At 42.3% G+C, this 26,917-nt stretch overlaps 1 protein-coding gene across 2 annotated transcripts; it reads left to right on the forward strand.

The window, feature by feature from the left end:
• Positions 1 to 257: 257 nt before the first annotated feature.
• tmem154 (transmembrane protein 154) lies at positions 258 to 26,070 on the forward strand. Of its 2 annotated transcripts, none has more exons than XM_078412254.1 (6): positions 258 to 367; positions 7,695 to 8,114; positions 9,305 to 9,341; positions 15,136 to 15,221; positions 15,624 to 15,670; positions 26,027 to 26,070. In XM_078412254.1, exons 1-5 carry the CDS (start codon positions 286 to 288, stop codon positions 15,665 to 15,667), a joined length of 669 nt encoding a protein of 222 aa, XP_078268380.1. In that variant the 5' UTR covers positions 258 to 285; the 3' UTR covers positions 15,668 to 15,670; positions 26,027 to 26,070. The 2 variants fall into 2 exon arrangements, with proteins under 2 accessions (XP_078268380.1, XP_078268370.1); XM_078412244.1 differs by having other exon boundaries at positions 15,624 to 15,674; positions 26,027 to 26,069.
• The last annotated feature ends 847 nt before the right edge of the window (positions 26,071 to 26,917 follow it).

Here is a 26,917-nt window from a genome sequence, read left to right on the forward strand (position 1 = left end):
AATGGTTGTATCCTGCAATTGCAAGCCACATGCAAGTTGCTGGAGGATCCTGGTCGTTTGATGCAGTGAATGCCTGCACGGCATACTTCTATGTTGATAACTAAGAGAACAAACACTTTAAAAAAAATAAGCAGCAGTGAGCTCAGGTTATATTGCATCACTTCCTTAATATCATCATTCAAAAACAGGTCCCGGTGAAACATTTAGGCCAGAAACATTTACAGGAAACAGGAAATAGTGGCGTTTCTTTGAGTATCAGAGGAAATCAGAGCACAATGGAACTGAATGCATGTTGACTATAACATGAACCAGCAGAACTCAAGGCTGTTCCTAATCGTGACGATTGCCTTCTTATTTTCTGGCAAAAGTAAGTGTCACTACGAAATGCTATTCTGTTAAACCTGGTTAAAAATAACTACATTGCCTGTGTTGCCTCTGGGTTACTTCAGTCAACAGGCACACCCAGATGCCTGAGCTATTTGATAGAAACATGCTTTAATATTTAAGTGCACTTTAAAATTAGTTTACTTTTAGGATTTTTTAATGGGGCATTGCATTTCTTATTATTTTTCTCTCAGCAAATTAATTGTTTGGAGTTCTTTGTACAGTTAGTTGAAAATTCCTCACGTATGTTTGCATGGACTGTGATATTAATGTGTTGCAATTTTCAAACTCATCCTCATCATCTATTTGTGAGATGTACAAAAGATTAGATAAAAATAAAATTGTATTTTCACACACATTGCCACCTTTCATGATAATTTATGAGAAATGGCATTGATCAGACTGATTTATAATTCTTACTGATTATAACTATAATACAACATGTCTATGATGGTCCCCTACTACCCTTAGATCTGATTATATGAATGTATTAATGATAATTATTTTGAATTTGAAAACATTTATTGATTGTACCTCCCGCTCAATGTAAACTTAATGAATTGCTGAGGTACTATTCACAGCTGTTCCTGTTCTTTGTCAGACACATCCTGTGCATAAGGTGGCTGCATTATTATGTTATATGATAACTATTATTGGCCTTGGTCCCACACGGGGAACCTTGAGGGCACGAAGAGCCATTTTGTTCAACTTAACTTTCACTGGTCAGTAAAAACCTTGGAACAAGGCAGAGTGGACATAAAAGAAGTGTTAGGCATTTTCGTTAGGAACCAAAACACTGTTTAAGATGGTCTTCAAGATACCTGAAAACTGCCACACCACATTTTAGGTCAAGACCTTTTTATTGCATCAATCTTACGCTCAATTTACAGTCATAAATTGGGTTCCATTAGGTCTGTTCAATACCCCAGTGACACAGAGAGAATTCAATAAGAAGTGAAAGAGGAACAATAAGATGAAGAAGCCACTGCGTCAATTTTATTGTAATATTTTAATAAACCAAATTGTAATATTTCAAGGGAAGGGGGTGAATGGAAAATGTAGCTGGATCCTGTCAGCATTCCCATGGTGAATGAGCAATGACAATGTTCTCGTCCAGACAGTCCTTCTTGCCAGAGAAGGAAGCTGCACAATGGAGGAAACGGTTTGCAGTTCAGGTCTGAACACAAATGTGGTTCGAACTGATACTGAACAAGTCAAGTCAAGTCATGGTGAATGAAAATGAAAATGCAAGTACAAATTAAAAATGTTTCACAAAATAAGAACCCCAAAAATAAGTTGTAAAATTTTGGAAACAATTTATTTAATTCCTAGCTTGATGAATCACCATTATTCCTTCCTTTAATAATTAATTACAACTGTAGTCATGTACCGAAGTGTTTTGAGAGAATTACAGCCTTCTCTCGTGAAGTCATAGAATTATGTCGCAGCTAAACCAGCTGGTACAGAGTAACACTACCACATACCTATAGGTTGGCCTCCTGAGCACACACCAGGATATATTTTGCCATTCCCTCATTGTTGCTGAATCTATATACTGCAACACTAAATACACCAACAAAGGCAACTTGATATGAGCATTAAATGTTGACCTAACCAGAAAAGCCCTTATCCCTGCAACAAATGGAAAGAAAAATTCTGAATGCTCACCAAAAGTAATTTTATACATAGTTGGAAATGTATAATCTTTGCTCAATCTGAGAGAGATTCTTGCCAAAAAACTCATGATTCAGGATGGTAATTCGTCCATTTTGGATGCCAGTTATCGCAGTCCACTTTTAAATGTGGAAGAAGAGGTTATCTCAATGCAGGGGATGAAATTCATCATCTTATTTTGCGAGCCACATGAAGCAGTCTGTGATCTCTAGATTATAGTTGCTGTGCATCAGGAAGGGAGAAATGTCGACATAAAATGAGATACCGTGTTCTTGTTTCCTTAGATAATGGCTTAGAGTGATTCACATCTGCCACTCTCTTGTTGTGGTCCTTTATTGTCAGGGGGAGTGTTATGCGGAGGTGGCGGGTTGGCGGAGGATCTTTGTTTTGCAGATATTAAGCACAAGGCCCATTCTCTCGTACTCTTTGGTGTGCATTGATAAGTGTCATCTGCATTGTACAGCTCAATGACTGAGTTTGAAATGACCTAGGTTGTGCAGCGGTAGAATTTCCCATTTGATCGCATTAGCTCCCCGTCTAGTGGAGAGCTTGTTGGAGATGAGGTGCAATGTTGCAATGAGAAATCAGAAAGTGTTACGGTGACAATGTAGCTTTGCGGGACACCAGGCTGCACTGGGATTTGGGTCTGTTGTGGACCCACTGCTCCACAGCACAGCCAGCAATACATCACAAAGACATGTATATTGTAGGTAAACTTCTGAGGGCAGTGACATTTATAAAGGATGCTCCACAGTCTCTCTCAACTTATGGAATCAAAGACATTACAAGATCAAAAAAGGCCATGTGTAATGTTTGGTGCAGCTTCCTGCATTTCACTGTGTGGTGCAGATCATTGTGGGTCTAAATGGATGGGGCACACACTGTGTTTCAGAGAGCAGCTCTGCAGTCTGATGAGGACACACTGGTGATGGCCACATCCGTGGCAGGCTGAAGGAAAACCCCTTGCCATTACCACAATAATTTTCATCTCCTTTCCTAAAGGTGGTCTTAATTATGGTTTCTATAAAGCGCACGCGTATGTCCTCTTTCCATTGTCAAAGATGAATATGGATGAAGTTTCTTGCTGACAAGTTTTAGAGTTCAGCATCTTGTCCCGTATTTTTTTTCAGTTGGTATATGATCTGTTCACCTTCTTATTGGCCTCGTTTGGTGTCAAGATTCAAGATTCAAGATAGCTTTATTTGTCATCCAATATTGGACGAAATTCAGTCACCCACAGTCCAACAATAAAAGCATTAAATAGGCATTAAAATTACACAACCCCAAAAACCCCAAAAACACAGTCCAACAATAAAAGCATTAAATAGGCATTAAAATTACACAACCCCAAAAACACACAAAAAAAGAAACATCCATCAAAGAAACATCCATCACAGTGAGACTCCTCCAGTCCTCTCCTTACTGTGATGGAAGGCCACAATGTCTTTCCCTTCTCCTCCCGTCTTCTCCCACAGTCAGGTTGTTGTGGTTGCAGGCCGCGCCGGACGGTCCGCAGCGGCCGGAGCCTAAGGCGAGTCCCAGCCGCTCCCGCAGCCTCCGAAGACGGCTGGCTCCGCCAATGATAAGTCCGATCCGGGGCGGGCGAACATGCTGCTGCTGCCGCTGTTGCTGCACGTCGGCGCGGTCGTGGCTCCCGACATTGAAGCCCCCGCCCAGCAGAGAAATATCCTGCGGCCTATCTTAGGCCGCGCCGGACGGTGTAATGTCCGCGACCCAAGCCCCGCGATCCGGGGCGGGCGAACCCGCTGCCGCTGCCGGAGCTCCCGATGTTGGCATCCACGCGGCCCGAGCCTAAGGCAAGTCGCAGCCGCTCCCGCAGCCTCCGAAGACGGCCGGCTCCGGTGATGGTAAGTCCGATCCGCGGGCTCTGCAAACCAGAGCCCTGGAGGCAGCCAGCTCCAGGAGTTGGGCCGATGGTAGACCGCAGCAGGAATGGAGACACGGCCCAGAAAACAAAGGTCGAGTCTCCGTTCGGAAGGGACACCTATTTACAATTTTACAGTTCCCCCCCTCCCCTCCACATACACACATACTACACAAACACAAAAACACCACATCACAACTACAATTAAGACAAAAAACCAACAAAAACACAAAGACAAATGGACCGCAGGTAAGCCGCAGCTGCTATGGCAGCGCCGCCATTTTGTGCTGACTGTTTGCTTTGGGACAAAGTCAAGGACACTCCTGTCAAAGATATGGTCGTAGTTGCGGACTTTTTCAACATGCTCTTTTGAGTGGGTGCTGACTATTTCTTTATCCTTGGCAAACTCCTGCCTGTTCCTGGTTCCTCTGGCCTGTGGTAGATAGCCTTGACGGCCTATATCATGGTGCCAGTGCTAGATAGCCTTGATTTCCTATATCATAGTGCCTTGACGGCCTATATCATGGTGCCAGTGGTAGATAGCCTTGACGGCCTATATCATGGTGCCAGTGCTAGATAGCCTTGATTTCCTATATCATAGTGCCAGTGGTAGATAGCCTTGACGGCTTATATCATGGTGCCATTGAGTTCCTCGGCCTTCTTCACTATTTTTCCAGCCGCCGTCTGTTTTTAGACCATGGGGGGTTTTAGTTAGATCTTGGTTTTCAAAGTCAAAGAGTGATACAGTGTGGAAACAGGCCCTTCAGCCCAACTTGCCCACACTGACCAACATGTCCTAGCTACACTAGTCCCACCTACCTATGCTTGGACCATATCCCTCCAAACCTGTCCTATCCATGTACCTGTCTAACTGTTTCTTAAACATTGGGATAGTCCCAGCTTCAACTACCTCCTCTGGCAGCTTGTTCCATACACCCACCACCCTTTGTGTGAAAATGTTACCCCTCAGATTCCTATTCCCCTTCACCTCAAACCCATGACCTCTGGTCCTAGATTCCCCTACTCTGGGCAAGAGACTCTGTGCATCTACCTGATTTATTCCTCTCATGATTTTGCACAACTCTATAAGATCACCCCTCATCCTCCTGCGCTCCAAGGAATAGAGACCCAGCCTACTCAAACTCTCCCAATAGCTCAGTCCCTCTAGTCCTGGCAACATCCTCGTAAATCAGATGCCAATGTCGTTTTCCTTGAGGCATGCTGGACAGTTCACATCTAGAACACCTTGTATTTAGATTTAATTCGCTCTTGGATCTTCTGGTCATTTTCATAAAACTGCTTTTAGTCTTTTCCAATAAGCCAAGAAACGCTTCTTCTATTGTACCTTTCATTGATCTCAGGGCAGTCCAGACACCTCTTGATTGGGTGTTGTCTGAGAAGGGATTTTTTGGCAGAATTCTTAAGAACCGTCATCAAAATTCTTGTGGCTTCATTTATATTTTATTACTGCTCTTTTGAGGACATTTTGTTGGAGATAACAGAGTGGATCAGATGCTTATCAGTCCAGTGGTCAACAGTACGTCTCATGTCACAGTTGGTGCTGATAACCTTGTTACGCTTGCTCATATGTTGACAAATTCTAACAGGTCCTGGTGCCCAGGTGGGGTGTGCTGCCAGGAGGCCTCATGCTTGTCTCTGACAAAACACAAGCAAACACCAGATCACAAGAAAATAGAAGCAAGGCCACCGGACCCCTCAAACCTACTCCGCCAAACATTATGATCATAGTTGCACTACGCTGGTCTCAACTCTTCTACTGCACCCCAGTTCTTCACAACATTCAATTCCTTTATTTTTCTAATATTTATCGATCTACACCTTATGCTCTGTCCTCTGCTTCCCTCGGGGCCAGAGTATTGCAGAGATTCACCACTCTCTGGGAAAGGAAATTCCTATGAATCTCAGTTGTTTGTAACCAGTCACTTATTTTGCAGCTACATCTCCTTGTCTGTGACTCTCCCACAAGTGGCACAGGGTGTTAGTTATAGTAAGCCCATGCTCCAAGGAAGATTCTGTTGGAGTCTGCTGTTGTGATATTGCTAGGACTACTTTGTTGGTCACAAGGACTACTTTGTATGCCTGTGTATATAAGTGATTGGTGTGATTAGGCGGCCACTCTGGATCCAGGTGACCACGGAATAAACAGCCTGGAGTTGAGCTCCAGCATTGTAACCTTTTATACACGTGTACTTGTGGTCCGTCCAGAGTCACTAAAGGTACAACAGGTACTGGACCACGAAGTACAACATCTGCTTCCATACTCCCTCCTCATCTAACAGGCTTTTACACATGGCTGCATCCGTTCCAACCCCACCACTGAAGTTGCCCAAAAAGGCCAGTTTGTCTGCCTCTGAATCATGACCAGAGTTTTTGTTTCAAGATCCTCCTTGGTCTCCAGAGGTTCCAGAGTTGAAGTCTATGTACTGATGACCACAGAGTGCTGTTTTTGTATTAGATTGAGCCGGACGGCATGGGATATTCACTTTTTCCACAGGGCAGTTGCTGCAATGCTAAACAAGCTCAATTCAACTCATGAAGATAGTGTCCCCATCTTCTGGTTTGTCCTTTCGGAAGTTGGTTTGTTCATTGGTTTGTTCTTTGTGCTGGACAATTCCTGTCTATTGTGTCTCAATCATAACAGTGAGCTCAGACAGAGCACGTGAGCTTCTAGGGTATGGGAACAATATACTGTCACTCAAATGTTGGAATTCTCCATGAGGATCCTGACACATTGACACACACACACATGCACATATGAGGAGATCTCCCACTCAACCCCCAATTTATTTCTCTTCTTTTTCAAGAAATGGATCAGATTGAAATTACCAGCAGAAAAGAAAACCATTTTTTTGAAATAAGATAAACGTTTGAGACCAACATTTGAGTGACAGTATATTGCTCCACTATCATACCCGAGAAGCTCACGTGCTCTGTCTGACTAAGGAAAATTCATACCAAAATCACTCAAGTATTGATATTCATTATCATGCCTAAATTCTGGGCATCACACCTCAAGAATAACACTAATCCTTGGGATTAAACAGATTCAACAAAATGGATCTGAAAATAAAAGTTTGGAAAATCTTGTAATCGATTGAGCACAGTGGATTAAAACCACGTCTGACACTGGTGTTTAAAATGATGAAAGGACATGTTGGAGTGGACAGAGAGAAACAAAAACAGAAAACACTTGAAGCACTCAGCAGGTATCACAAAATGCTGGAGTAACTCAGCGGATCAGGCAACATCTCTGGAGAGAAGGAATGGGTGACGTTTCGGGTCGAGACACCTTCTTCAGACCGAAGGTCAGATTACATCTGTGGAAAGAGAAACTTAATGTTTCAAATCTAAGACCCTTAACCACAACTAGAAAGAAGCCTGCTCAGCTGCAGGGAAGGTGGGGAAGGTGTATTACTCTGATCGGATAAAACCTGGGTGATCATGGGGATGAGCTGTAAATAGGGCCATGAATAATGAGCAGGTGAGAAGAATTTCAAAGCAATAGCAGTGGCACGTGCAAATTCCATTTTTATTAATCTTTGACAGAATAATTCCTTGGGTAGTCAGAGGCTGAGAAAGTGACAGGAATGGGGCAGGGACTGGTGATGGAGAGGATGGTTAAGATTGCTGAGCTCCTTACAAGTACTCTGGAGGAGCTGCAACTCTTCATAAACTTCATATATTACATATATATGTAATTGATTTTTAATCCTCTGATTCATTTCAACAGGCTATTCATTACGAAAAACCGGAACAGCTACATCAATGATTCATGCAACTCAGACTGCTGAATATGAAACAGATACCGCTGTCACACCTCATGATCCCTGTACCCACAACTGTCCGACATCACAACCAAGCAGTAAGGCGTCACCAACAATTACACAAAATTTATTAGCAACAATAATTCTGGAAGATGTCCACAATGAAAATATTGCAAATCCTATCACAAAGGCAAATGAACATCAATGGAAAAGAACTGAAAATTCTACACTTGCATTGATCATTTACTCACCATCGGGAAATACTACGAAGATCATTTCGAATAACACAAAATTAATTGGGATAATTCTGCTACCAATTCTGAGCTTTTTTCTGCTTGGTTTAATTATTGCCATTGTGCGGACTTGTTTCTCTGGGAAAAGACAAAGTAAGCAACAAAATTTTGTTATGCTGATTTGTTCAAGCTAAAGACAATAGTATTGTATTGAAATAAATATCAAGGAGCCAACAAAATAGTTGGCCTGTAAAGAAGAAACAATCGGGTGACTGTGGGCAGGGTTGCTGCTCTGAGATACCAGGAGGCTAATTGATTTTACTTTCGTTTGAAGCCAATTTGGAGGAACAGTCGCCAATATAATCGGACTTGTTCCCTGTCTAGTGTGCCACAGCAGAGTGGATGCTATTTTACTTTCATTACTGCTTTGACACCCTCAAACAATCTCATGACAAATCTAGCACATTGGAAAAATATCACATTTTGAATTTGTGTCGGATGAAAGTTAGTCTAAAACGATAGACACAAAATGCTGGATAACTCAGCGGGTCAGGCAGCATCTCTGGAAAAAAATACATAGGTGACGTTTCAGGCCGGGGCCCTTCTTCAGATCCTTTTTAAGGATTTATTTGTAGTAGGGGCAGCAGGGGGGGAAAACTGGAAGCGAAAAGAGGCTGGATGAAACGTGGATGAAACGTGGATGAAACGTGGATGAAACAGTTGATCTCAGACAAGGGGGTTCCCTGAAAGGCAGATAGTTGGACAAAAGCGAGAGATAGAAACGGGTATGAGCCCGTGAGGGATACAACATTGTGATTTAGGAAGCTGGTTAACAGATTTTTAGTGGGGGGAGGGGGGGGGGGGGGGGGGGGGAAGAAGGACAGGTGTTTCTCGAAGTTACCTAAAAGAGCGGTGTGGGGGAGAAAAGGGAGGGGGCTGGGGAAGTTGCGAGAGGTTACCTAATATTGGACAATTCAATGTTCCATTGGCTTGCAAGCTACACAAGCAGAAAATGAGGTGCTGTTGCTCCAGTTTGCATGTGGCCTTAGTCTGACAATGGAGGAAGCCCAGGACAGAAAGTCAGTATGGAAATGGGAAGGGGAGTTAAAGTGGTTAACAACTGGGAGATCCAGTAGGCCTTGGCAGACCGATGGTAAGTGTTCAGAAAGCAGTGAGGAGCAGGTATTAGGTTCCAGTGTATTGGGTCCTTTTCATATTAAATAATAATTGAAAGATTGACTCACAATAGAGTAATTGCTAAGAAATGTTATGAAGTCTATCTCCAGGTTTCAGAAAATTTGCGTGGAAATGTGTTTCAACATGTATTTACTTCTTTTTCACAGGAAAAAATGATGATGTTAATTGTGAAATTCCAACAAGGTATGACTTTTAATGCATTCTTTTAAACAAAATACATAAACTGAAATTGTTTCTGAAGCTAGCAGGGACAGACTTTAAGAAGAAAACATTAACATTTTTCAAAAGCATTTCATCTTAATGTGAATGTCTTTATGTTTCTGGGTGATTTTCTTCACTTTGAAATGTTGCTGGGTGTAAATGTTCAAAAGTATTTGTGCTGCTATTGGACAGAGATACTCCTTTCATATTCCAACAACTGGATAATTACACAAAGTTAAACTTGATAGTGGAAGTAGAGGCACAGGTTTTAAATGATAACAGGTTAATTTAGAAATGATGTCAAGTTTTGTTTCACGTAATATTATCTGAAATAATTCATTAATATTAATAATAAGTTTCCTGGATAAATTCCTGACGACAAAATCCTGGAATCATTTAGGAATAAAATGGATGGTGCAGTGTTGAAGGGAAGCTTTAATGTTGCTCTGGATAAATGAAGGAGATGAGTTGAACTCTCTTCCTCATCGTTTTGGGATCTTTGTAAGCAAGAAGTCAGGTCCTAAAATAATTTCCAGCCTGGCAGGAGGAAACCGGTGTTGTATTATTCAGCCTTTACACAAGTCTTGGAAATCAATTCTAACCCACCACATCTGTCCAGCCGTTGCCCCTAATCGACTTGACATCCCACACTCATCCTCGATCATCCTTCCAACCCTCCGGATCTCTTTTCTGAACTGCACCCTCCTCCCCTCCCCTTCCCCCCCCCCCCCCCCAACCCCCTTCTCTGTAATATTGTTACAACCCTCCTCCCATTCTCCCTTTTTGCTCCACAGTACCCATAAATAATGCTCTAGGAAGGCAGGCAGGTTAATGCTCATGTTCTGTTGGAACTATGCAGCACATTCTGCCATGCCTGAATTTCCATATTGGATCTCCTAAGTGGACACACATATTACCCCGGTCCATTTTAATTTACTTAAACAGATTGAAATGTGGGTAAAGTTTGGTATTGACATGGGATCCTCCCTACCTGATCTTACTTTATTTACAATCTCGGGTGAAACAGCAGAGTGAATCTATGTTTAAAATGGTCAGGTTATTGATCAAGCACTACCAAATCAATGTTCTCCCTGCCCATCTCCTCTGTTAAGAGAGGTGCTTTTTACATGCTGTACTGGGATGCGAGGTGTACTGGTTGAGGGAAATATAATCTTCAGTTGAGGAGAAGTATGAAAATAATCCTCCCTTTCCCTTGGGATGTGAATCGGTAATGAAAACCAAATGAAATGGCATGGCACATCTGGTCTATTTTCTTTTTTATTTTACAAGATGACATTTATTGTTACGTTTCATATCATATCATATCATATATATACAGCCGGAAACAGGCCTTTTCGGCCCACCAAGTCCGTGCCGCCCAGTGATCCCCGCACATTAACACTATCCTACACCCACTAGGGACAATTTTTTTATTTTTACATTTACCCAGCCAATTAACCTACATACCTGTACGTCTTTGGAGTGTGGGAGGAAACCGAAGATCTCGGAGAAAACCCACGCAGGTCACGGGGAGAACGTACAAACTCCTTACAGTGCAGCACCCGTAGTCAGGATCGAACCTGAGTCGACGGCGCTGCATTCTTGCATTCGCTGTAAAGCAGCAACTCTACCGCTGCGCTACCATGCCGCCCAGTTTCGATGACACTGCAATATAGCTCCCTAGCGCCTATTTCTCTGCCACCAACAATCATCCCTCCACCACCAACCAACCCAAATCCCCATTCCCCATACTCCACTTGCTTACATTTATGCTCCATGGCAGAAACTAGTGCCAGTCAGTGGTCTTAAAATGAGAAATGCACTGTGTTGTGCAAGGATTCAGTGAAGTGACATCTACATCGCCACATGCAGCTCCTTTATTGAACTGTTTTTGAGTGCTGAAGATCACAAACCTCCAAACAATGAGCCAGGAAAACGAGGCCTGATCTCTGCTTTCTTCATTCATGAATGTTCTTAATTTGTTCAGACTCCATCCTGGGATAGATAGGACACTCAGAGGAGGAGAGAGGAAGGATGCTTTCTTGCCCTTGCCTTCTTGCCCACTAATAATGTGCAATATCCTGGGACAAGAGGTGAATTCTGCTAGAAATATGAATAAAAGGAAGACTAAAGTAAAATATTAAGTGCAGCCTCCCACATTCTCCTGCCCCACCCCCATCGCACTGAGCACCTGCTTAGGCTCTTGCTCATTTTGAGGATATTTGCCTTTCCAATCAGCTGCACTGGCATACACTGGGGACCCTGGATCTCCGCCACTGGTGGTTTCCTGCTGTTGCTTCAGCAGGGATACTCCTCATTGTCTGTGGCACAACGAGGGGCCGGCGGACAATCGATGGACCAGTGTGGTGCGGTTGGAATGTTGCCAGCTTGGTGAGTGACCATTGAGTCTGGCCACCTTAATGCTGCAAGTTAGATACATGCCAGAAACACAGCTGCTTTTGTAAGTGCACTTCAAACAGATAAGAACCAACCTAGCAGTCCTGTCTCAAACATATCTGAATCAAGAGGCTGCTGTTCACCACGTCTATTGAAATGTAATCAGTTCTTCTATTTGACATGCCAATGCATGCTAACTGTTCATCAAGGTTCCTGCCAGAGACTTGAAGATGAGCTTCAATGTGAAATAACTATTTGAGTTCAGCTCTCCTTCAAACTGTTATCAGTTGGTCAAAATGTTCAGGCTTCAGGCTTTAAACTGTGTTAACCTATTGTAATTTATCCAGATTTGTGGTGCATGTTGGCAAAATGAATGAGGGTCTGCGGAATGATTACAGGGAGTTAGGCAGAAGTGCAAAAGGCAGGGCCTCCAGGGTTGTGATCTCAGGAATGCTCCTGGTGATAGGTGCTAGTGAGGGTAAGAACAGGTCGAGAGGACAGGTTGGCTGAAGAGTTGTTGCAGGGGGCAGGGATTCAGATTTTGAACCTTTACAGTGCATAGTAGGTTAGTAGGTCCCTAGGGAGTGTTGTAGAGCAGAGGGATCTAGAAGTACAGGTACACAATTCCCTGAAAGTGGCATTCTCGGTAGTAGATAGAGTGGTCAGGAAAGTGTTTGGCGTAGGAGACTAAGGGGTGATCTTATGGAGGTGTATAAAATCATGACCAGAATTGATAGGGTGAATGCACAGAGTGTTTTACACAGGGTAGGGGAATTAAGAACCAGAGAATATAGGTTTAAGGTGAGGGGGGAGGGGGAAGATTTAATAGAAATCTGAAACATGGGTGAGGTGCCGGAGGACTCGCGGGTGGCTAATGTTGTGCCTCTGTTTAGGAAGGGCTGCAAGGAAAAGCCTGGGAATTATAGACCAGTGAGCCTAGCATGTGTGGTCGGCAAGTTACTGGAGAGGATTCTGAGGGATGAGATATAGGGTCACAGTTCTAGAATAAGGGGTAGGCCATTTAGAACTGAGATGAGAAAAACCTTTTCACCCAGAGAGTTGTGAATCTGTGGAATTCTCTGCCACAAAAGGCAGTGGAGGCCAATTCACTCGATGTCTTCAGGAGAGAGTTAGATTTAGCTCTTAGGGCTAAAGGAATCATGGGATATCGGGAAAGATATGGGGGAAAAGCAGGAATGGGGTACTGATTTTAGATGATCAGCCATGATCATATTGAATGGCGGTGCTGGCTCGAAGGGCCAAATGGCCTACACCTGCACCTATTTTTCTATGTTTCTATATGCATTTGGATAGACAAAGGCTGATTAGGAATAGGTAGCAAGGTTTTATATGTAAGAGATCTTGTCTAACAAATCTTATTAAGTTTTTTGAAGAAGTAACCAAAAAGTTGATGAGGGCAAAGCTGTAGATGTTGTTTATATGGACTTCAGCAGGGCATTTGATAAGGTTCCGCATGGTAGGCTGCTCTGGAACATTAGATCGTATGGGATCCTAGGGAGACCTAGGTGGCTGAATAGAGAATTGACTTCACGGAACGGAAGGAAGAGAGTGATCGTGGAAGATTGATTTTTGGACTGGAGGTCTGACTTGTGGTGTGACAATGGTGCTGGGACCATTGATGCTTGTGGTTTATATTAATAATTTGGAAGAGAATGTAGAAGACATGAACAGTAAGTTTGTAGATGACACCAAAGTGGGGGGTCTCGTAGATAGCGAAGATCGTTATCAACAGGATCTTGATCAGTTGGGGAAGTGGGCTGAGAAATTGTTAATGGAGTTTAATGTAGATATGTCTGAGGTGTTGCAAACCAGGTCAGGAATTTCACAGTATTAAAATACAATGCCACTTTATAAAATGCCTAATATTTTGAAATAATCATGTGAGGGTCTTTTAATAGTTTGTTAAGTAGTATTTATGCTTAGTAAACAATTAAAATCCCACAGGTCTCACATAACTAAACACAAGATTTTCATAGTATTTCATTGCAAGAATAGTACCTTATATTCTCTAAGCGCTCTGTACCACCCCCTTGCTCTATATCTTGTACTTAAGCTTGAACTAATTGTATCTATGTTTGGTACATCTGATCTGTTTGAATAGCGTGCAATTCAACACTTTTCACTCCGCCTAAGCACATGTGGCCAAAATAAACCTAAACCTATTCACAGTAATTCTAGTGACTTTTGATTTATATTGAGGATGATATAGATCATTCAGTGGAATTACTGACAGTAATCTTAGGGCTCCTGCATTAAACTATGTGTGCATGAAAATATCCGAGTTGCTGTTGGTTTCAGGGGAAAATGATGGGGAATGCTAGTTGTATGTTGACTTTCCCTGATGGTCACCAAACACATGAGACATACCTTTCTTTTCTTTGACAGTAGCGAATGTTTTACTGCTCTAAGTGCTTGAGTTTATGTTGCTCAAGGACTTCCTTCCACAACTGGTAGGAGCTGATTGTATAGATAACATCTCACTTGTGTTGTGTGTGCTTGCACCATGGGTCTTGCAGAAAGCTCACAGATTAAATCCAAGAATTATTTAAAATCCACTGGGCAGAATATAAACTGGTGGCACGGTGGCGCAGCAGTAGAGTTACTGCCTTACAGCGCCAGAGACCTGGGTTTGATCCTGACTACGAGGGCTGTCTGTATGGTGTTTATACGTTCTCCCCGTGACCATGTGGGTTTTCCCCAGGAGCTTCAGTTTTCTCCCACACTCCAAAGACATGCAGGTTTGTAGGATAATTGGCTTCGGTAAAAATTGTAAATTGCCCCGAGTGTACAGGATTGTGCTAGTGTGCGGGGATTGCTGGTCGGCGCAAACTTGGCAGGCCGAAGGGCCTGTTTTTGCACCATATCTTTAAACTCAACTAAACTGCCACTTGAAGCATGCAAAGTGACTAGTTTGTTCCAGGTAGCCACGTGTCTTGTGATGGGCGCCTGCTGTAGTTCAGGCAGAAGGGCTGTAAAGAGTCCATGAATGGATGGAAGCTGTCACTTGCCCCAATCATCACACAAAGGTGGACCTCATGACAGTGAGGTCTTCTCAGGCTGGATGGCCTTGTCATCCTTTTCACCCTTGTCACCCGGTATTGGAAAGCCTTAACAAAATGGAGACATACCTGTTTCATGATGGTCCAACTAGGCTGTGGGGTGGGCATTCAAAGACTTGGCAGTTGACAGTGATTCTGGAGGCTGGGAGGCTGGGCCGGATTTGTGCCTTGAGGATTTTCAAGGTGTGAATTGTTTATTTAATTAGCCAAACATATTTACAGTTTTTACGGTTTTAGTTACAAAGACCTGTTTTTTCAAACTGAACAACAGATATTTATTTCTTATTTTCCTTCACAAGCCCTATATTCGAGGAAGATGTAGCTTCTGTGATGGAGGTTGAAATGGAAGAAGTCACCAAATGGATGGGCAGCATGAAAGCAAAAAGTGAGTGAACAAACAAGCCCTCAGCATAGTCAACTCCCCTTAATCCCCAGCTTAGGAAGCGATCCAGCAGGGTGACACCAGGCCAGTGGCTCTACAGGTGTAGCTTGTGGTTCCAATTGCCACAAAGCTACTCATTTCCACTCCTCCCTCCTCTCATCACACTCTCAACATCTTTGCTTCCCTACTTCCCTTTTCTTCCCTCTCTATTTCCTCATAACTTCTTGTCCCTTCTCTACTCTTTTAATGGCATTGTGAAATTTCTTATGTTACATATTTAAAGAAATTTCGGTGCGATAACCTTATTTGAAGGCCCAGCAAGTGCCTTCTCCTCCAAGCTTGAGATTTGTGCTGTTAAAGAGTGTTGTTGTTCTCTCTGATAAATACATTTAAAAATCATTTTAGGTCAACAAGAAAACTTTCCAGATGTCAACGAAGACAAGAATTAAAATGTAGGTCAGTGTTCGGTATTTTAAATTCTGAAAGATAATTATTTGCATTTCTTAATATAAATGTGGAGTTTAAATGCTTACATTTAAATAAACAATGCATAGATTTTTTTTAAAGCCAATAATTGTCTTTAAGATCTGTCACATGCCATGACAAGGCACAACAGAAAGTGGTCTTGCATCAAGTGGCAGCACAAGCACTGAGCAGTCAAGAGGGCCAAGGGCAGCAACTGAAGACAGGGATCTGAGGACCACAAAGATGAATCATGGGAGTTTGGCAATGAGAATAAAGGAAGTATTAGGCTTTCATTTGATAATGATTGCAGCATAGCCATACCATAACATGTTGACATCTTAACACAGTAGATAACATTGATATTTGAAATGTCCTGAAAGAATGAAAAGTATTGCAAAGTTTTATTACTGTAAATTTCCCCGGTGTGGGATGAATAAAGGAATATATTATTATTATTATTACCACATGCTTATATGGTATGCATGTGCCTCCGTGAGTTTCACTTACATAATTATTCTTTCAAAACTGCAAAGAATGATAAAATAAAAGTTTATTTCTCAAATGATGGAACATTCTAGTCGGAGCTAATGTGAGTTCCCTAAACTGAAGATACCATAGATTAATTATGAGAATTTCCTGTTTGGTTAAGTTTCCCTATAATCAGTGAGCTTTGCAAGCATTTGCAATAAAAAAACCCAGCAGCGTGTAATTTCAAGTCAAGTCAAGTCAATTTTATTTGTATAGCACATTTAAACATAACCCACGTTGACCAAAGTGCTGTACATCAGTGCAGGTACTAAAATAGAACATACAATAGCACACAAACATAACAGCACATACATAAACAATTTACAGCACCCCCTCAGAGGGCCTCAAATGCTAGGGAATCGAAGTAGGTTTTGAGCCTGGACTTAAAGGAGTCGATGGAGGGGGCAGTTCTGATGGGGAGAGGGATGCTGTTCCACAGTCTAGGAGCTGCAACCGCAAAAGCGCAGTCACCCCTGAGCTTAAGCCTAGACCGCGGGATAGTCAGTAGTCCCAAGTCGGCCGACCTGAGGGGCCTGGAGATTGAGTGGTGGGTCAGAAGATTTTTGATATAGGGCTTTGAAGGGGGTTTGTTGGGAGTTTGTTGAGTCCTCACTTGAACAATAGATAATGTGACGTAAGAGTAATGTTTTCTCTTCTCTTACACATTCAACTGCTATAGAAACCCTCAGACATAGGAAGAGATAAAAATAAAATGAGAGTAGAGAATAGGAAATGGAAAACCGTGTCATAGTCACTTGGCCTAGCATTTTTAACATTTTGGAGCCAGTGCCCTTTTGTGTATATTTATGTTTATGTCACGGATTTAATGTGCAGGAGAATTTGACAGGAAATCAACTACAACCAAAACTTATGATATATGAGAATGTAACAAGGGACTGATCTGAAAAGTTATCCTTGTTCAACAGTGATTTGGAACAAGTTCAAGCAGCTCTTTTGGAATTAAAATGAATATAAATAATGGGTTCAATTTTCTAATCACACTTTTGTTGAGACAAGATCTATGGCAATTATAACCTGCCAGAAAACAATCTCAAATGGAATCCCAAGAGCAGCTCCACTCACAAGAAAAGAGTGTTATCTGCAAATGGAAAACGTCTTTTCTGGTGAAATTAACATGAAAATATATCAGCGCAGTGATTTGAGAGGATGAGTTGGTGATTATATTATTATTCTAGGGAACTAGTGATCCTAGAAGTTGGATTTCACTCTTCATCCACTAAATGATCAACGCATTCATGCAAATGCAAAATCAGGTCTCTCACAAGAAAATCATGAAATTGGTTAGAAGGACCTATAACACACATTGAGATGGATATACCCTGCAACATGCTAAAACAAGATTTGCAGCATTGCAGTGTTACTCTGTTATCATCAGGGCAGTTCTCAACCTATTACAGCTGCTAACTGTTGCAGATCAATGAAAAGAAATTCAGTCATTAAAGGCACAGCTGGTCATCCTAATAAAAGCACTGGCTGTCATGGAGGGAGGGGTTGCAGGGTAGAGGGATGGAATTCTACATTTATGCAGTATAGTAATGAAATCCTGGTGCAGATCATAGGGGCTGGGAAGAATGTCAGTGCCAATTAGAGTCAGGGTTAGAGGGACTAACCTGCACATTTTGGAGATGTGGTAGGAAACTGGAGCAAAACAAAACCCTCCTGTTCACAGGGATAATGAGCAAACTCAGACAGCACCACGTTGCTGCCCACAAAAATAATGTGGATGCAAAGGTCGGTAATCGGTGCTGTCAAGACTACTTCAGCCTACTTCACTGGAGAGACTTATGTACATTCTTCCTGGAGATCGATGGCAATCCTGTCACACTGAGCCTGCAGGTGCCTTGGTGTCAGCTGCAGTGAAGGCAGAGATGGAAGCCGCATGAAGTTTTTCAGCTTCTCTGCTGTCTCTCCTGATCCAGATAGGGGTCTATTTATGTGGAAGCCCAAAGGGAAGAATGATAACCCCTTGGAGAGCATCCCTTGAGGATAGGTACCATTCATGAACGGATAGGCTCTCAGTGGATGCAGGGATGCTGTCGTGAACAGCTGGCTGTTTTGGATGAACAGAGAGATGTTGCATTTGAGCAGATTGCTCTACTGTATGAGCAGAGATGCCGCAGGTCACTGACTTACAGGAGCAGAAACAAGCCCTGTGGGAATTGGCCTCTCTTTGTGTCAGCAGCAATGTGTTCCCCAGCCCCTTCACCCAGTCCCACGTGTGAAATCCTACTCCGGTTGAAGAGATTTACTCTTAAGAGTAAATCTTTTTTCAATCAGTTCAATAGAGAGACGACTTCCTCAGTGAAGGTGGCAGGGTGCAGTTACCCTGTGATTTGAAGTTCATCAGCTGGTTGGCTTCAGGTCCAGGGTAGAGGTGATGGTGGAGTGGCTTTACATCACCAGATGATCGTTCCGTCAACTGGTCGCCAGAGAAACGGCCCGGTGTGTACATTCACCACACCGATGTCGCCCCTCATGAGGGACCAAGTCACCTCTCACCGCTCAAAGAGTGTGATCATCCTCATCCATGGCCTGGCATCAGAGATTGCACCATCACATGGCTTTGGCCAGCAGTTTAGGGGAAATGTTTAGCACCCTTTGTGAACTTAGGCAGGCGGCTGAACAGTTTACAAGAAATTCTGAAGCTAGTCTCCTGAATGATAGCAGAATGTCCCTTCTAACAACAATGAAAGCAACAATGTCTTGTGCTCCTGGTTGTACTGAGATTGTTGGTAGGTTGAACCCTTGAGCTCCATTTGTGTCAATAAAAGTAAAAATGGGTGTGCCATTCGTAAGGTGTGCATCTGACCGGAAAGATATCAGTCCCACTGACATGAATAGTGCACAAAAGTGCATAATTTCATCAGGAAATAATTATTAGTGTGAACCCCAAATGAAATTAATTTTATAAATCAAATAACTACAAATTGGAAATCTGAAATAAAAACAAAAAGTGCTGGAAACACAAAGCAGTTCAGACAGCATCTGTCGAGAAAGAAACAAGAGTTAATGTGTTGGGTCAAAACCGAAGGATCTTAAATTAGTTTTAGCATCGTTTGGGCGTAAAAAAAGATGCTAATTAATCCAATAACCCAGCCATGGAAGCTGCAGGCAGAAAGTTGAGGATACAAAGATCAATGGGCAGGAAGGATAAAAGCTGCAGTGAAGGTAGCCAAGTCAACACACCACAATGGGTCAGTGCGCTGTTCAGCTCTATAATCAATGGATTTCCTTTCTATCTTTGCCTCAGTTCATAGAAACATAGAAACATAGAAAATAGGTGCAGGAGTAGGCCATTCGGCCCTTCGAGCCTGCACCGCCATTCAATATGATCATGGCTGATCATCCAGCTCAGTAACCTGTACCTGCCTTCTCTCTTCCTTTGATTCCTTATACAGGAAGCTGTCTGGTTTTTTTCCCTCCAAATCCACATGCCATCTTGGGCATGGAGTTCCCACTCAAGTCGATGAACTTGGAGCTCTGAAACCAGACGTTTGAAATGTGTGAGAAAGTGGCCTAGCTTCCTGGTTTTTCATCGACTACCCTCGACTCCCTGCCTCCCCACCAACCCTTGGGGAATTTTTTAACCTGCTTGACAAGCAGAGTGTGCAATAGGTGAATGATGTGGAACAGTGCTTTGTAGCTTCAGTGCATTACTTGTTTTTTGTTTTGTGTTTTTGTCTTGTTTTTTATTACCATAGATAATAAATTAGATATATCTTTTGAGAATTCACTTTGGTGATTAAAAAGAGTGTAACGAAGATATGCAGAAATAGTTCCAGGAATCATTTGGTAGAGATTCTTCACAACAAATTGATGCTTAGCTGACCAAGGATTACTAAGTGATAAGTAAGATGAAGGAAAGGCACCATCAAGTTTAGTATTGCGGAGGCAGAGAGAGCTGTATGCGGTTTCACAATTAGGATTCTGTATTGCCTTTTCAAAAATGGGAAGTATAATTTACCTGATTAATCATCAATAACCCATATGACTGCTTTGTTATAATTTTAAGAGGAACTCAAGGTTCTGACACCTTTCTTTTTATAGTTTTTTTTCCGTCATAATTTCTTGTAGGACTGACACTCCTGACAGCTCTCGTTGATAGATTCTACAGTGAAATAAATTACCCTCATCAAGACTATTAGCTGAATGACTTTGAATTTTCTCTGTCCATGATTGTGTTGGGATTTACAGAGTGTTATATTGGCATCCATAGTTTGGTCTTGGTGCAGTGCACTGAGCTGATGACATTTTAGACTTTATGCTCAACTTACTAATGAGTCGTGGGCATGTATCTCATTGGGAGCAATGTGAAGTTTAAGGATGTCAGATAGCTGATGACAGATCTTGAGAATTTCTGTTCATCTTAACCCGCTCAGTGCCATCCCTGAGTGTACTCAAGTCAGAATACATGTGAAAAAAATCTTGGCATTGAACAGGTTAAAGGTCATAAGGTTATAAGTGACAGGAGCAGAGTTAAGCCATTCTGCCCATCAAGTCTGAACCGCCATTCAATCACGGCTGATCTATCTCTCCCTCCTAACCCCATTCTCCTGCCTTCTCCCCATAACCCCTGACACCCGTACTAATCAAGAATCTGTCTATCTCTGCCTTAAAAGTATATCAACTGACTTGGCCTCCACAGCCTTCTGCGGCAAAGAATTCCACAGATTCACCACCCGCTGACTAAAGAAATTCCTCCTCATCTTCCTAAAGGAATGTCCTTTAATTCTGAGGCTATGACTTGCTAGACTCCCCCACTAGTGGAAACATCCTCTCCACATCCACCCTATCCAAGCCCTTCACTATTCAGTAAGTTTCAATGAGGTCCCCCCTCATCCTAAACTCCAGCGAGTACTGGCCCAGTGCCATCAAATGCTCATCATATGTTAACCCACTCATTCCTGGGATCATTCTTGTAAACCTCCTCTGGACCCTCTTCAGAGCCAGCACACCCTTCCTCAGTTATGGTGCCCAAAATTGTTCACAATACTCCAAATGTGGCCTGACCAGCGCCTTATAGAGCCTTAGCATTACATCCCTGTTTTTGAAAACAAGCCCTCTTAAAATAAACGCTAGCATTGCATTTGCCTTCCTTACCACCGATTCGACTTGCAAATGAACTTTTTGGGAATCCTGCACCAGCACTTCCAATTCCCTTTGCACCTCCGATTTCTGGATTCTCTTCCCAATTAGAAAATAGCCTACACTTTGCTTTCCTGTTAAAGCGTTGCTGTTTCTGAGAAGAAATGCTGGTAGCTAGTTCAAGCGGTAGAACTAAGTAGTTTTAAGATGTAGTATAGTTAGTGTCTCACAGATCCTATTTAATTTCTATGCCTATATGGAATTGAATCAGTCAATTAAACTAAATCCTGTGCTTTATTCTCAATAATACAAGTTACAAATAATAAGGGTGAAAATCCTTGGTTATATAAACATAACCTCCACTCACCTCAGCGATCAACCATGTGAGCTTGGCTTCCATGAGTGGAAGTGATCAGCCTTGTCCATGGTTCCTCTGCCAGTCACAAGCTTTGTGACACTACCATCATACATTCTGCCCATTTCTGCATGACCCATCGGGAAATTTAACGTGACAATTTAGCAGGATTTTCATAATTCTTTGTCTTTTTTTCTGCTGTTAAACTCCCTCAATCAACATCAACACTTGTGCAAGTTTCAATATTCATTTGCAGTTGATGTTCAACCTCATTTGTCTGAAACGTGACAATTAATATTCATTGCTTTTCATTCTTATTCACAGAATAGCCAGCTTGACAAACACAATTTCTCCTAAAACTTTGCTCTTTAAAGGGTGCACACGCAAAAAACATTATTTTGTTCTTTGAGATTTTTGAGCTCCTGCAAGTCAGGTACAACCTCACTTGCACCTAGACAGCTTTGCTCATGGAGGTTGTCAAGGTCACTTACAGTCTTTTAGTCCCAGGATCAATTATAGCTGCCAAGACCGACTCATCTCAGTTTGCTGGTTGCTGCTGCAGTAGAAAAGTCACCCAGACCCCATACTCAAGGATGGAGAACTTAATTTCCTTTTCCCTCAGCCTAGGGAAGCAGATAGGTGATGCACAAGGGTTGGTTTACATATTGTGCTTCCTCCAACTGCAGATAACTATTGACTGCACACATCCCCCAGCGAGATCTTCCTGCAACCTCCTGCCAGGAGCACCAGGCTACAGTTTTCGAGACTCTCTGTGGCCCCCTTGCACAATGAATATGCCTTTGCAGGCATGGCTAATCATCAACCCCTCCACATCTCTCCCACCCCTGAGTAGTCTTCACCCCACTATAGTTACTCAACCAGACGCAACTAAATTTAAGGTAGCTTTTCTTCTCCAAGACGCCCTTCTTGCTTAAGTCCATACTCTGCCACCTCCAGTTTAAATTCCATTTGGAATATTTTGGAGGACCAAGAACCAAGAACAAGAACAAGAACATTCTCCCATCCCTGCAGCATCCAGTCATCAACAAAAGATTCTTCGGTGGCTGTAAGAATGCTGCATATACTGCAGTATCTTTAAGAGATGTCTACAAAGATAGCATTTGTGTGGTCAAGAGTCGATCGTTTAAGACCTTGCAGTAGATCAATCAAACATGCAGTAGATCAATCGAACATGATGTAGATCAATTGAACATGCAGTAGATCAATCAAAAGTGATACAGTGTGGTGTTACGTGGGGAAACAGTTAATGTTGTTCTGAGAAACTAGCAATAGAAAATCTGAATTATTATGGAAGTCCCTGTTGCACATTCCATTAAAATACAAAGCTTGGAGACCATAATTGTAGTGACAAAAGACTTCATGAGCATAGGCACTGACATTTGGAGTCAGTCAATGAGAGCAGGAACTGACAGATTGCTGAGTTGATTTGCCAAGCCGATTACGTCCAGGCGGCTTCTCCCATGGGGTTCAGACTCTGAGCTGGTGCTTGCACATGTCAAGAACAATGATATGCTATTCTGTTCCATCACTTGTACAGAAGAGTCTTTCTCAAGACAGGGTCACCCACAAGTCCAAAAATAGAGGCAAAAGCAAAACAGTAATGGTGTGAGCAGCAAAGTGGTATCAGATGCGCACAGGAGACATGTTCAAGACATCAGAGGGAGAGTGAACCATCTCAAGGAACCATCTCATTACTGGCCTTCATCCACCTGTTACATCCTGGATTCCTGCAATGGTTCCCTGCTCTGGTAGCACGGACTCGTTAACTGGAATACATACTCCTCCAGCCTTGATTGCACCTAGGATCAAAAGGGTCCCTTCCCATTTGTTCCAACAATTATTTCTGGCTTCTTGACTCTTAGGACTGAAGAAAAGTGACTGTGTGTGACCCTATTAGTAAGTTCATGGAATTTCTTTCATTAATTTCTCACATTCTGAGCGACACATTCCCAGCCCTAGTTTCTCAACAGGCACTTCTCAGTCCCACTTCACCTCAGCACAGTATGATCCACAGACCCATGGTTCATTCCAGCTACGCATTTCCTAAACTCAAAGTAATTTATAGCAATGTGTAGGAAGGAACTGCAGATGCTGGTTTAAAGCAAAGACAGACACAAAAAGCTGGAGTAACTCAGCGGGACAGGCAACATCTCTGAAGGGAAGGAATGAGTGATGTTTTGGATCGAGCCCCTTCTTCAGATTTATAGCAATGGTGTGTTGAGTGATTGGTTGCCTTTAACGAACAATGATATGTTTCAGAGGTGCAAGCATTCACTACCCAATCATCAGGAAAACATTGGTTTGGATCGTGCTGACCTGAATGCGCACAAGAACCACAGTCCAAGCTGTACTGGCATTTCCGGGTCAGATGTAGATGAGTTCTCAGTGGCTGGCAGTATGTTCTTAGCAATAACTGGACCTCAGGTGGTGCAGTTACAGGACCTTGGCCCAAGGCACCTGCCAGTCTCTGACAGCCAGCTAAAGTTGGAAATTATATTCATAGTTTTCAGAGACATTTAAATATTGCTAAAATTGTAGAAAATAATTATTAAAATATTTAAATTATTTTCCAAATAACAAAAGGTGGTTAATTAAAATATCTAAGTTATTTACTAATTTTAGTTTAGTTTAGAGTTACAGCGCAGAAACAGGTTCTTCAGCCGCAACGACCGACGATCCCCGCTCATTAACACACACTAGGGACAATTTACACTTATATCAAGCCAATTAACCTACAAACCGGTACGTCTTTGGAATGTGGGAGGAAACCAAAGATCTCGGAGAAATCCCACGCGGGTCACAGGTAAAATGTACAAACTCCGTAGACAGCACCCGTAGTCGGGATCGAACCCGGGTCTCTGGCGATCCAAGCCCTGTAAGGCAGCAACTCTACCACTACACCATCGTGCTGTCCGAATAATAATTTAACCTTAACTTTTAGCAATAATGCCGGTGTTAAATTCAGTCATGCACTTCCAGTCAAGGTTCTCCCTTTTTTGTGTGATAAGATTTCTGTATCAGAGACACCTGTCATTAGAGCATTACAAGTGGAATTGTACAAAGCTTTGTCTGGGATGAACATTATTGAGCACCACTCAGCCACTATAGCACAGCGCTATGAGGAAAGTCCTATACGTACCTTTATGACTTTCAGCACCAACCATTCCCCCACCCCAGGACAATGCATCAGCAACACTCTCCCTTAACCTTCCAGTCTCACTGTTACTCCTACTTGGCCTTGACCTGTTCACATTTTCTCAATTTCCCATGGGCTCACATTTCCCCAATTGGCCCTGGTGATGGGCACCCTCCCTGCTTTTATACCCAGCACCAACCTTGCCTGCTGACCCCTTCCACCTCCGGCCATCAGACCACCCCACTCCACCATCCAGCCCACCCCCCCCTCCCCAACTCAGATCGTCCAGACATCCCAATAGTGATCTTCCCAAAACCAAACTCCTGGCCTGATCTAATTTGCAAAATACTCAATGCACATCAAACACACAATGAGAATTATATGGGACTCCAGTGCTTTTCTTCCCTAACCCCAATTTTTCTGGACAGATTTCTATAACCAATTTGACTTTTTTAGCTACCGTGGTGAGATTTCAGCTCACTCCCTCAGAAACAAATGCTTTGCTGCTTTGTTCCCATTGATTCATCCCAAGTTAACACAATTTTTAATTGCCAGAATGAAATAAATATTCATGAATTAAATCTGTGTGTCCATTTTTTGTATGTGACATTCCAAAAAATTACAATGTTAAACAGTCCGATGAGTGAATTTTTCTTTGAATTTACTTTTGGAAATTGTACTTTGCTGTGAGTTAAATATCAACGCATTGCATGAAAATGGTGTGCTCAGTTTCAGTTATTGGGAGGCATGTGGTGACAGGAGGAAGAAAGGGTATATTTTTAATAGCTAACAAAATTGTTTAAAAGCGTTAAAGAAAGAATAATTAGGGGTATCTTGGTCTTGGGAAGAATTGAAGAGTTGACCTAGCACAGGTTAGTTAACTCAATTGAAACACAATTTAACCCCAGATAGTCTGCTCTGTTCCTTAATGGTAGTGGCGGAAGTGCCTGTACCTAGCAGATCCCTCAGCAGATCCTCGCCACACTTTAAACATTGGAAAATAGAGTCAAGATTGCTGATTTTTGATAAGAACCTCTGGAAGCCCATCAAAGGCAAAATACATTCATCGCATATCCATGCAGCATTTATTCAATCAGTTTTGTGAATTGTGATGTGTGCACCATCAGATGGAATATTTTGTTGTGATATGTGAAAGCTACTATGTAACCAATTACTTTTTTTCAAAAACTTTTGCAGCGACCTTCAATCAAGGATCGTTTCCGGTAAAGAATGATTCTTATTCACCACAACGGCACATATGAACAACTGAATGAGTGTGATTGCAACTGTTCATTTCATTTGTTTTAATAATGCTTGCTCATGAATTAATTTTTAACAATGTAACAAATACTGTTTTTGTTAATTTTGTGCTGAAATGTTTCTGTCCCCACACCTTAACTTTCTGTACTTCTGACATTTTCTGATTTTAGTCGAAACAGATCAGTGGAAACAATCTGTTCTGATTAAATAACTACCTTTATATTTCTGTTCAGATATTTTAACTTTAGGTGTCAGTATTTGTGGATAAACAATGACCGTTCTATCTAAGTTGTGCTGTCTAGACTGATGTGTAGGAGACGCAAGAGACTGCAGATGCTGGAATCTTAAGTGAAAAACGAAGCGCTGGAGGAACTCAGTGGGTCAGCCAATATCTGTGGAGGGAATCGGAGAGATAATGTTTCCGGTAGGGATACTTCTCCAATGGAGAGGGTAGAAGAAAGCTGGTAAAGAGAGATGAGGGGAAGGAGTCAGGCAAAAACTGGCAATTGGATCACATTATTTGCAGTTTTTGCTTCATACTCTTCCCCACACCTTTTTCTGTACGAGCTATCTCCCCTCTACACAACTATCTGAAGAAGCATCCTGTCCCGAAGCGCTGTCTTTCCATTTCCCTTCACAGATGGTGTCTGGCTGGCTGAGTTCCTCCAGCGCTTTATTTTCAGTCTGTTAAACATATTTATTTCAGAAATTATTGTGCTCACATGCTGAGTCGAACATAGATACAAAGGAGATCAATTTAGGGGACCATTTTATGCATCTACATTTTGGTTGTTGTCATAATAGCGTCATAGAGACACTGATCTAGAC

The sequence above is a fragment of the Rhinoraja longicauda genome, chromosome 1, assembly GCF_053455715.1.
Source record: "Rhinoraja longicauda isolate Sanriku21f chromosome 1, sRhiLon1.1, whole genome shotgun sequence".
Taxonomy (NCBI): domain Eukaryota; kingdom Metazoa; phylum Chordata; class Chondrichthyes; order Rajiformes; family Arhynchobatidae; genus Rhinoraja; species Rhinoraja longicauda.

Excerpts from the sequence above, each read along its gene's own strand:
- tmem154 (XM_078412254.1), top strand. The coding sequence starts at position 286 with ATGCATGTTGACTATAACATGAACCAGCAGAACTCAAGGCTGTTCCTA. Across the intron at positions 8,115-9,304 it reads TTTCTCTGGGAAAAGACAAA|GAAAAAATGATGATGTTAAT; the intron begins GTAAGCAACAAA and ends TCTTTTTCACAG. Across the intron at positions 9,342-15,135 it reads AATTGTGAAATTCCAACAAG|CCCTATATTCGAGGAAGATG; the intron begins GTATGACTTTTA and ends TTCCTTCACAAG.